The sequence below is a fragment of the Drosophila hydei genome, unplaced genomic scaffold (assembly GCF_003285905.1).
Source record: "Drosophila hydei strain 15085-1641.00,03,60 unplaced genomic scaffold, DhydRS2 tig00000149-arrow-pilon, whole genome shotgun sequence".
Taxonomy (NCBI): domain Eukaryota; kingdom Metazoa; phylum Arthropoda; class Insecta; order Diptera; family Drosophilidae; genus Drosophila; species Drosophila hydei.
Genome location: NW_022045678.1, coordinates 6,469,283 through 6,480,900, shown reverse-complemented (window position 1 = coordinate 6,480,900; position 11,618 = coordinate 6,469,283). Strand labels below are relative to the sequence as shown.

The 11,618-nt window shown below is 37.4% G+C and overlaps 2 protein-coding genes across 3 annotated transcripts; both read right to left on the bottom strand.

The window, feature by feature from the left end:
• Positions 1-2,274: 2,274 nt before the first annotated feature.
• LOC111594791 (kinetochore and Eb1-associated basic protein) lies at positions 2,275-3,785 on the bottom strand. The gene is made up of 2 exons (XM_023308247.2): positions 3,593-3,785; positions 2,275-3,530 (listed from the first exon to the last, which is right to left on the bottom strand). The coding sequence occupies exons 1-2, from the start codon at positions 3,675-3,677 to the stop codon at positions 2,302-2,304; spliced, it is 1,314 nt and encodes a 437-aa protein (XP_023164015.2). The 5' UTR covers positions 3,678-3,785; the 3' UTR covers positions 2,275-2,301.
• Positions 3,786-5,133: 1,348 nt separating this feature from the next.
• On the bottom strand, positions 5,134-10,620 carry LOC111594789 (E3 ubiquitin-protein ligase Su(dx)). 2 transcript variants are annotated; one of them, XM_023308245.2, is made up of 6 exons: positions 10,416-10,620; positions 8,193-8,497; positions 7,979-8,121; positions 5,861-7,896; positions 5,590-5,788; positions 5,134-5,521 (listed from the first exon to the last, which is right to left on the bottom strand). In XM_023308245.2, exons 2-6 carry the CDS (start codon positions 8,422-8,424, stop codon positions 5,252-5,254), a joined length of 2,880 nt encoding a protein of 959 aa, XP_023164013.1. In that variant the 5' UTR covers positions 8,425-8,497; positions 10,416-10,620; the 3' UTR covers positions 5,134-5,251. The 2 variants fall into 2 exon arrangements, with proteins under 2 accessions (XP_023164013.1, XP_023164014.1); XM_023308246.2 differs by lacking the exon at positions 10,416-10,620 and adding an exon at positions 8,781-8,802.
• Between the last annotated feature and the right edge of the window lie 998 nt (positions 10,621-11,618).

The window sequence follows — 11,618 nt, the reverse complement described above, 5'->3', positions numbered from 1 at the left end:
TTTCGATAATATGCAGTATATTTATAATCACGAACTAAGACTCTTCAATAGGAGCAGATTAAGTAGCCAAAGACTCTAATTGTCAGCAAGTTTTGTATTTTATAGGCTCACATTTAATTGCTAAGCCAAGTTTTGTCCAGACTTTGGTAAAAGTTTTCACTTTTTTACCTAGAACACGCCTCTATATTTAAGTATCGTTTTGCCTCTTTGGCTAATTATTGTGTTGACAGGTGTTATTAAGAGCTCTTTTGTTGCCTAACAAACTTTAAACAGGAGACACTTAATTGATACCTATTCCTTTGGTTATATAAGCACAATTCTTACCTCACCTGGCAGTAATCCACCTTCGTAGTTCCATGCAATAAAATAGGAATTACAACAGTTTTCCGTTTCAGTGTCACCAGCAGATGCTGGCATTGTACACATGTCTATCAGGAGCCATTATGTCTGCATTTCCATCTGAAGAATAAAATATTGTACAATTTAATGTCCACATGGCATTTGAGGTCCGACACGGCGCATGATTGACACCACAAAGTTAAAAAGTTGTTGTTTAATAAAAATAATAATGGACAGCTCTAGCCAAATTCCTTATTGTCTTCGTTATTTACATCCTTACCCACAGATACAACTTGACAAAAACTTGAAAAAAGCTTAAGATTGAATTAATATTTTGATGAAAATTCTGTATATAATTCAGCTGCTGTCGTCCGTTGAGTTGGTTTAAAAACTAGCAAAGCAGCCCACGTGAAAGGTAATCACATACGTATGTCTAGTAATCCAGCTCAGAAGCATAACCAGGCAAACACATGCAATAAAATGCTGTTAGCGATTCGGTCAAGGCAGCTACAGATGTTGCCCTGTTGCCTGCTGTCCGTTTCCCTGCCGAAAGTTCACCTACCTAGAAAGAGTCAAGCCTCGTGAGTTAACAACAGGGGAAGAACACGAACAATGAAAACAGCAACAAAACAAAACAAAACAACAACAGCCATAAACGTGACAATATGCTGCACATTTGCAGGCAACATTTGCCCAAACAAGGCAGACGAAGGCAACAAACTGCAGCAGAAGAAGCAGCAACAGCAGCACCACCACCAGCAGCAGCAGCATGTTATGCAGGACGAGCAAACACGCAATGGAAAATGCCACAGTTTGCATAAATCAGCGGAAAAGCGCGCAAACCAACCAACCAAACTTACAAATGCAACTGCTACCGAGCGAGCCAATCGTGCAAACACGGTCACAAGCACGCTGTAAACATGGTCTACACAGCCAGACACCAAGCTGAAGCTCTCACACGCTTAGTGCAAATATAATTTACTGACTCTGATGCTGGAGCTGATGATACGATTGGCGATCAGGAACCACCTCGCAACTGCAAACAGCCCACAGATTGTCCAGTTTGTTAACCAGTTTTGTGGTGCCTACCTGCCTCCCTACCAACAAAAAAAATGAAGCTATGCATATAGAAAGTAATTACGTCGCCAAAAAACATTCTATTTGTAAAAAATCAACCTCCAAACCTCAACCCATCGTCGCCACTTCATTATCTGCTAACGGAACTCGAGACAAAAGTGGGGGCTGAAAAATGGAGAAGATTATATATATATATATATATATATATATATATATATATAGGAAAAATGCTTACGTCGTTTAGAATTGACTCAACATTTTATTTAACAATTAAGAGGAGGTGTTACTTAACCGATTTCAATGAATTTTCAGCACATGATCTATTGGAATATTCGTTGGTTTATTATAAATGCAAACTCTCACATATTGGCTATTTTTTCAACTGAACTTCAAAATTTGGAGATTTGGAGTCGGTATCCAAAATATATCACAAAACAACATTGTATAAAATATCAGAAGACATGCAGTTAGCATGGAGCTAACATTCTTCTATATTCTTCATACCTAAGCAAACAAAAGAACATAAACCGTCATCCGACAGTATTGCACTCGAATTCCTTAACCTCTTTGATTATTATTTGAGTCAGATATCATTGCTGAATCGGCTTACCTTACTTGTTTTAAGCAAATATATTTTTATATATTTATGTGCATATATAAGATCCCATAAATATCATATTATATGTATCAAATTCATTTAAATAAATCTATGAAGCACTAATAAATACCACTTCAAAATATTAAATGTCATTTATCAAAGCCAGATCATAGACATTTACTAATTAATATTTAACACATAGATATAGAAGCCTTTAAACGAAAAAATAGTAACAAAATAATAATTTTTGCCTAAATCAAATATTCTTAATGTTTACGTTGATACTATTATTTATCTGTTAATGGAAATCGTATGTTGTCACGAGCTGGAAATGCCAATTGATGCCGTAGCTGATTTAGTTGACGCTGAGTGCTTTGAATTTGAGATAAAGTCGGAGCCAAGGGGGATATCACCCAGGTAAGAATTTCATTTCCGAAATGATTATAGCAGTGGCGCACATAAACATTGAAATCCTCAATGGTAATTTTAAGATTTTGACGGGTTCGCTCAACAAGCTCCTGAACTTGACTGCAGCGCAGTCGCAGTTGATTGTTAGACTCTTCTAATATATGGCCATACGCTTGGTAACTGCAACACTCTTGGGTCAATCGATGTTTAAATTCTTTTAGCTGCTTCTTACTGCGCCATATTTCAAGGCACAGTCGCCCCATATTCTGTTCATGTTGTGCAGTTTGCTCAAGTAGCGCATGCAACTGCTCCTTTTTTCCTTTTAGCTGAGCCTGCAGTTCGGCTTCCGTTCCCAACTCGTGGCGTAACTGTTGGCTAATTGAATCATTTGTTTGGACTTGTGCTAATAGCTGACTCTCTACATCCATGAGTTCCTGCTTTAGCTGCACGTTTGATTCTTCGCATTGTTTAATTTCATGTAAGTTCATCAGTTTCTCGTCATTCAAATCACAAGATTCATTCGCTTGTGGCGCAAAGTCCAAGAGAAAATCAAACAGCAGCAGCACATTTTGGATCGATGCACTGGGCACCAACATCCATGATTTGTTCAGCTTGTATGGATATTGCAACTGGCGCATTGCCACGATCGTCTGCTCAATTTTGTTTTCTTTGTCGAAAGGTTTTAGCCGAACGCCCGTGAAGGTCAAGAAATGACTCAGAATACGTACGAAGTCGTTTAGTCCCAGTTTTTGCAGGCCTGGCTTTAAGATCGTTTGAAAATCCTTTAATCTCCGTAGATAGGAGACAATGCGATTCTCTATTTTTATCAAAAAGTCCTTGTTGAGATCTAACTTACGCCCAGTTGTGCGACCATATTCTCTCCGAGGCGAGTTAGGACTATGAGATTCCGCGGATTTCGACACAGACTTTGGATTCGGATGCACCGCCTTAAGATGCAGCGGAGATTGTTTCAATTCCTTTGTAGATCGTGGTTGCATACACATGGGCTTTGATATAAACCCAACAACATTAAGCGATTTCGATGTGCAGTTTTCGACTGCCTTAAAATGCAGCGGCGATTTTAAGAGCTCCTGAATTCGGCGCGGTTCTGTGAAATCCTTATATCGATAATGCGATACAATTAAAATACAACTGTATATATAAACATACCCAAATGTTTACTGGGGCTGTTGAATTCTTTGATGGCACCAATCGCAGAATTATCATTCGGCGGTCGGAAATTTTTGTAATCCATTTTTATTTCTCTATCAAATTAAGTCTACTTTTTCAATTTGATGCACAGGCCAACCAGTGCTGCCACCTTTCGAAACATGCATTCGATTACATTCAGATATTATCGAATAATTTTCACAAAATTGAGGGGGGCCAATTTATACATACGACCTTCAGGTTAAAAAAGCCTGTTTTTTTACGATAAAAAATGTTCATTATGTCGACAATTTAGCAATTACATTTTTGTTATTATAGTATACCGATAGTTTGATTTATTGATTTAAGAATATGATAATAATATTTGAATGAATGAATACAGCCAATACCAATATTTGACGGTATATTGGTCAGAATGAACCGAAACTACCGAGCTAATATTACTAATAAGATTACAACTATTAATATCTAACTAGTTCAACAGGCAAATTGCTACAGGTCGACATAAAATGATGTACTAATACGTCTCAATCTAACAAAATATATTTCATCCGCTGTTTCATATATTTTCAGGTTTTGCAAGTAAAGCACCGCTGAACTCATACATATAGATCCTTATAGATCCACCCATTTAGGTGGTGAATTACAGTGGTTTCGCACGACTTTTATACACACCCAATTTCATAAAATTTTGATATTGATGTTATTTCATAAATAAGATTTGTTGTCGGTTCATATATCACTAAATAATTTTGCATTTATTTTATATAATACAGTACACGTTGCATTAAACTAATTTAATATATATTATATAATATTTTCATATATAATCATATAATTTATAAACTTTATACGCCTTTCTTACATAGCTTTCGCTCAGAAAACAGCACATCAATATTTGATGTACACATTGCAAATTGCCTTCAGTTGTGAGACATATACAAGTTTACAGCTCGTTTTTGCTTTAATTTTCGTAACAAATTTTATGGATCTCGATTATTTTTGAAATATAACATTGTTTTCTTTTTTTATGCTAAAAGTACTCATGATATTTTGTTCTCTCTTAACATTCGTGTTTTTCTGTGCTGGTATGTGATAAATAATTGCTATACAGTTAAAAACTTTAAAGTGTACAGCACTTCGATATTAAACTGATGGCCAAATAAATACTATTTCATTTATGACAACTGCATTTAAAATTATTTACAATATTATATAAAACTATAAAAGAACGTAAAATTTCATATGCCGTGTTAATTACTCAAGTTGCTAATTAGATTTTTTTTTTTATTTAGTTGTGGACTGTTTGAATGACTGATAATTTAAAATACTCGTTTCTTTAAAAACTTCTCGCATTGACCTTTTTTTTGGGATATCCGTCTCGGTGTGCGAATGTGTTTTATTAATAATGAATAGATCATATGGCCAAAACTTAACATGGAGTGCAAAGATTGAGCTGAATTACTATGCAAAACATGCGTGAATAGGATGCATTTCACATAAAGAAAATCTGAACATAATGTCTACATTATAGTTATACATACGTATATGCATATAGGTATTTAATAATAACAGTAACTATCAACATAGCGGACGACAACGGGACGCTCAATTAGAATTAAACATTAATCAACAAACTGACCACAAACCGACTACCACTCATTCCTGGCAGAAGCCCTCAGTCTCCTCAATGGCAAAGGTCAATTTTTCCACCAGCTGATCGTAACTTTTATAAGGCGGTAAATCCAGGCGGTTGAAACAAGTGTGCGAACGTGGTAGCCAGGTCTCTTTGCCCACTTTTTCGATGCAGAATCTCTGCGGTCCATTCGACCCCATCAGTTCCGCAAAGCCACCGACTGGAACGCGACATGTGCCCGTTACAAACTGTAATAAGCGGGCACGCTTCTCATTGTCCGTTTCACGTACAAACTTTAAGCAAATACAACATTTGTTATTGTAGAATCGAAAATAAGAACTAACGAGTTGAGTAATCTCACCTGCCAAAACCAGACCACTTGTTTGGAATTACGATTGTAATGTCTGTAAATAGTGTTGCGTTGCCAGTCTTCAACATCCACGTCTTGCATACCGCATAGTATAAGTTCAAGTTCGCGTTCGTCAAAATACTTCAGCCACTCGAGAGGCACAACTTCGTTAAAGCCCTCAAGGAACATCTGAGTCTGATGCTCAATACCGCTAAAAAAAATAAAATGGACATAATAAAGTAAACAAAATGCTAAGTAACTATAAAGTGTATCAAATAATTACCGGGTCATACGCCACTCGGTCATGAGTGTTATGTACTCCTCCTTATTCTCCTCCGTCACGCGCTCCTTCTCGCCATTTTCTTTGAGCTCGTGATGAATTATTTGACCGAGAACTTCAAAGTCTACGCTGAACCATAGCTCAAGACCACATTCGTCAATATTATTGTCTCGTACCCAAATGAGTGAGTTATAAAACTCGGGATCAATGGTCTCAATGTCCTTGATAGTCAGCTTTTTATTCAGCATTCGCTTGTAGAACGGCATGGTGAAGCCACTGTAGATAAATCGACCATGATATAGTGCCATGGCAATGAATCTTCCAATGAACTTAAAGTACTGTAAGTGGTCCGGATTCACATAGGATGCAGGATTAATTTGTAGGCTATAGTTATTCTTGTTCGCGTACTCGAACAAACAGTACATGGGATTCAACACCTCGTGCGACAGCAAAAAGAACCACTCGCGTGATACGCCGCCATAGTCAAGGCCCTCCTCCCCACGAAAGATTATGTACAGACGGCGACGTAGTTCATAGGCGGGTAAGCGCATAATCTGATGATATGAGTCTTCAAACAGCGTTTGCCGTGTGACGGTGATCTTGATATGGGAGGGCAATGCATTGCTCTGGCACAGATAGCGGAACTGGGATAGCTTCCAACGGAAGCTACGCTCGTAAGCGCGGGGAACACCATAGACCCCTTTGGCACCCTTCGGTGCACCAGGGCGGGGATCCTCGAAAGTTGTCCGCCGCGTATTGTGATCAACAAAAAATCGTTCGCCAGCAGCCGTGTAACGTATTTCCCAACCTGGTGGCAGAGGTCCCTCATTAATTAGGCTCACCTCCTGCCCCTGGGTACGCGGATCCTCCCATTGGGTGGTGCGGTTCTTGTGATTCACAAAGTAGACTCTATTGTCAGATTGCACCTTCTTTTCCCAGCCATCGGGCAGTGGACCCAGCGCATCTTCGTCATCTTGCGTCAGCTGCGCTGTTACAGCTGTCGGTTGTTGCTGCTGTTGAGAGTAGAGGAACCGCTGATTACCCTGTGCAACCACATGAGCGCGCTGGCCCTGCCAGTGCTGGAAGTGCATTAGGCGTTCGCTGTTTGGCCGTTGCCATGTAGTCTTTCGCGTATTGTGATCCACATAATAAACGCGACCACGTACATCCTTTCGTATTTCCCAACCAGGCGGGAGGGGCGTCGGTTTTTCCCAGTACGTGGAGCGTGTATTGTGATCCACGTAATAGCGCCGACCGTACTGATCCAATCGTATTTCCCAGCCGGCAGGTAATAGCTCATCTTCCGCCGGTTGTGTTTGTAGTTGCGTATCTGTACCGTTGCTCACCGGTAACGCAGCGCCACACACTGCTTGATCTGGTGCTCCTGCCAACATGTAGTTTGCCTGCGCTCCATTTTCCATCGAGCCGTTTACGTAAAGTGGAGTTTGCGTAACTGGTCGTTGCTGTACCTGTACAGGGGCCGGTGGTTGTTGTGGGTACGGCGCTGTTTGTGGCACAGCTGCAGCTGCGGTGCCATTACCCATTCGCAACGGTTGCTGGGGTTGTGCAACCTGCTGTTGTTGCTCCCAAACTGGTGGCGCCGTTGAGCGTCGCTGTTCCTGGGATATACCATTAGATATTGGAGAACGGGTAGCCGCTGGCGGCTCCGCATTGCTGGAGCGAAGCCGCATTCGAGCACGTACACCTCCATATATCATACAGCTTCGTCCCGCAGCCTCCGCATCGTTCACCACAGGATTAACCGTCTGGACGGCAACGCCATTTTGCTGCGAGTGGACCACCTTGCTCATATCTAGTTTAAGGCCATTAAGAATGGCCACCAGTTCTCCACTTTTGGTTTGTCGATTGTCCGATTTGGAGTTGACAAACAGATCTATTGTCAGTTCAAGGTACTCGCAGCGCCCGTTATAATGGTGCAATATGTGGGCTAATTGAATGACACGCTCTCCCAGCATTGCATCCTTGCGGAAGCTCGAATGGTCCAGCACCTTGAAGTGCAGCGTTGAATTTGGCGTGATCTATGCAAATCGCAAATCGCAAAAAGGCACATCAAAAACTACGATTAGTTTTGGTCTAAAACATAGTTTACATGTTACTCACCAGCACTGTAAACTCCTCGTTCCACTTTGGCAGATAGCTGTTCTTAACTAAATCTGTCTTACGCTTACTCTTGCTGTCTATTAACAGCTCCACATATGGATTTGGTTTAAGAAAACCATTATTGCGCAATGAGGCCTCCTCAACTGCGAAAGAAAAGCAAAAGACACGTCAGTTTATAAGATTACCAACATTTTCTAATTATTTGTATACTCACTTGTCACGCTTAATTGATAATATCCTTGATTACTGCTACCATTGCCAGTGCCCCCTCCACTTCCATTCGCAGTTCCACTCGCACCAGCAGCTGCTACTGGTGCTATGGCAGCAGATGTTCCTGGTTGGTTGAGATTACTGGCGGCGATGTTAGTTACAGATGGTGTAGCGTCGATACCGTCGTTGCCAGCACGAGAAGCTGCACCTGCTGCCTGACCATTTCCATCAGCCATTTAAATGCTGCTCCTACCTGATCGCTAATCTAATCGGCTATTAATCCTGCCCAGCTACTCCTCGCCGTAGCGGCTGTGAAGAAAGCAGCAAAAAATTGATAATGTTTAACAATATTTATTTAGTAAATAGATTGCCAAGCATTCGAAAGTAAAGAAACCCATAACTCATTCAGTACAAAGTCTAATCAGTTCTTCGAATCATGACAATTTGTATATAAAAACCCTGACGCTATAAATTTCATACACACATAAGTTTATATTATTTACAGATATGTTTATCACACAAAATTGTTAAGTATCATTAAAAATGAATTGCGTTTGGCAAAGTTATTTAAAAGCGACTAATATGACTTTACGCTCTACTCATTGGTTCCACAGATGCTATATCCTACAGTCGAATGATATTTATTTATTGCAAGATATTGAAAAGCAACGTTAAAAACAATAAGTTTTTATACAAAGCTACATTTGACAATCTTTTATATGGTTATGTATTATAAAATTTATTAGATTTTGGTCTAATTTTATGATTTTATAATAATTTGGATGACGATGAAGGCCTTGTAAACGAAAAAACTTTTAGCTTCGATAACTAGTTAGAGAATACAAAAATAATTTGTCTAAGAAAGACAGATTAGTTTGCACAAAAGCAAAAAGAAGTTAGGGACATGACTGTATGACTAAACTACTTTTACTGATTAGGAGGATATTTATATATAATAAAATTCCAGTTGTAGTTGACATCTAGAGTAGTAATACGATGAAATTCAAGCTATTTACGTGGTTATGCAAGGAAGACAATTTAAGCGTACATTTTGCCGGTCAGCAATCATTAGGTGTACACATAGGAGTTTTGAGAATAATTTTGATATCACGCACTTTCTGAGTGCAACTACCACACCACCACTTGCCATTTGCCTGAATGGGTTGTATAATCATCGAAATGAGTCACAAGCAAAAAGTACGCTGGTAATACAATGTACAATATATACAAAATTGCTACATATATACATTTATGCTTACATACATGTATATTTGACTAACGTAGCTCCATTTAATAAAGGAGTCGTTTTTATTAGTATTTCCAATATTATATATATTGTGGTTACCTATTTTACGTATTAGTTGGAAATTATTTAAAATGACAGCTAAAAAGGAATTCAACTTCATAAATAATTAATATGAATTTTGTTTTGAAAATAAGCAAACAATTGGTAGACGTGAACATTAATTACAATTCGATAAATTGCATATTTTCTAATTTGAAGTGGAAAGCAAAAACAACATTGACTATGTATTAATAATCAGTAAATGGAAAAGTAAAACGTACTTTTTTGCTGTTGTTATCGTGTAAGTATGTATGCAATTGTTATTGCATGTGTGCGTGTGTTTGGTATTTTTTATTAATGCATGTGTGTTTGTATATATAGTGATATGATGAGGGCAAGCTAAGATTATGGGCAAAAGGAAACTAGCTACAGCTATATATAATCAGCGAAGCGCGACAACAGCTGTGTGAACCATATACAATATATATATATGTGTATTTATATTTATCTATACATGTATCAAACATACATGCGAAATAAGTAACTAAAAATGCATTTCTTATGTACGCACATACATACACAAATGTCAGGTGGGGGCTGAGATTACTATGGGGTATGCATTGACACACCTGAACCGTAAGTATTTACAAGCAAACATATTGGTTTATATATTATACACCAGCACACACACGAACTATTTCACTAGCACTTATGCACGCTTACTCATGTAATGCACACGAATTCTATGTAAACCGTTTACTCCTATGTGTGTGCGCATATACGTATGGGTATGTGTGTCACTGCTTGTTTGTAAATGAGGCAAAGGTCGCGGTAACGCGGACACTTTATTCTTGCGTAGAGACGTTTTCTTGGAAAACTAACGGCGCAGTTTTAAATGCACACAGGTGCTTTTCCTTGCTTAAGTCCAAATATTGCGCTTACCTCCTGATCTTGTTTTCCTACAATTTATGCACTATCAGATAAAGTATATATAAATATACGATTTTACAAAGAACGAACAAAGAAAGAACACGCGAGTGTTTTGAAATAATTTACAAAATGTGCGTTGCACTTGGTAGTGTAATAGAGTTTAACATTTTGTATTTAATTGTTGGTGTTAGTTAAATTGCAGAATCAATGCAATGGCAAAAAACTTAGTTTTCGTTTCGATTAAGTGCTGCCAGACCTGGGAAATATTAAAATACCAAAATTAAATATACTGAAAAATACCATTACAATGAGTAATATACTATTAGTGTGGGAAAGAAAAAACTTAGAAAAATTTGTTTGCAAATTACTTTTAAATTATAAGTTGAGCTTAAATGATCATCTTTCGAAAATATTGAATACACCAATGATAAAACTAACTGAACAGACATTAGAAATTTCTACCTAAATCTATATTATTTCAGTAGTAAGCTATTATTATATGCAAAGCAAACTAGATGACATATAAAATTGTATGTATATTTTAGGACATTTTTTAACGCTAATTTTGACAGCTTTCATACATAGCACTTGTCGCATTGATCCACTAAATAACTATTAAGATCGAATTATAGATATATATTTGTAATGGCTCGTAAAAATTCGTAGCCAGGGTATTCGGAAACTTTATACAAAACATTTTGTACTATTAATTTTTGAACAGATTGTTAGCCCTGATTGGGAATAACGGATTCTACTTAATACTAACAAGATTATATTCCAACCGCAAAGCAAAATCATGTATTAACTATCGATTAATGTAATATATTGTACTCATCGATTATTTATATAACAGCACGTTTAATATATTGTACTTATCGATTGTTGGTACTGCATACCGCTTTATCTATGTCCGTTAAACGGAAAATTTCTTTGATGAATGTTAAAATATAAACAGTCAATAGTTGTGATTGCTGTCTAAAAATAATATATTGATTGTTAATTCTTATAATAATAATTATTTTAAAATACATTCGGCGTTATTATTATATATTTGTTATTTTACTTAACTATAAAAATATAATCTTAATTTTAACCAAATTCTGTATATGAGTCGGCTTATCTACTTCAAATAGTATACGAATATTATTCGATTTATTTTAATATTTTTTTAGAGATTTGCTTTAAATATGAAAAATGAATAATATTTGGTTAATC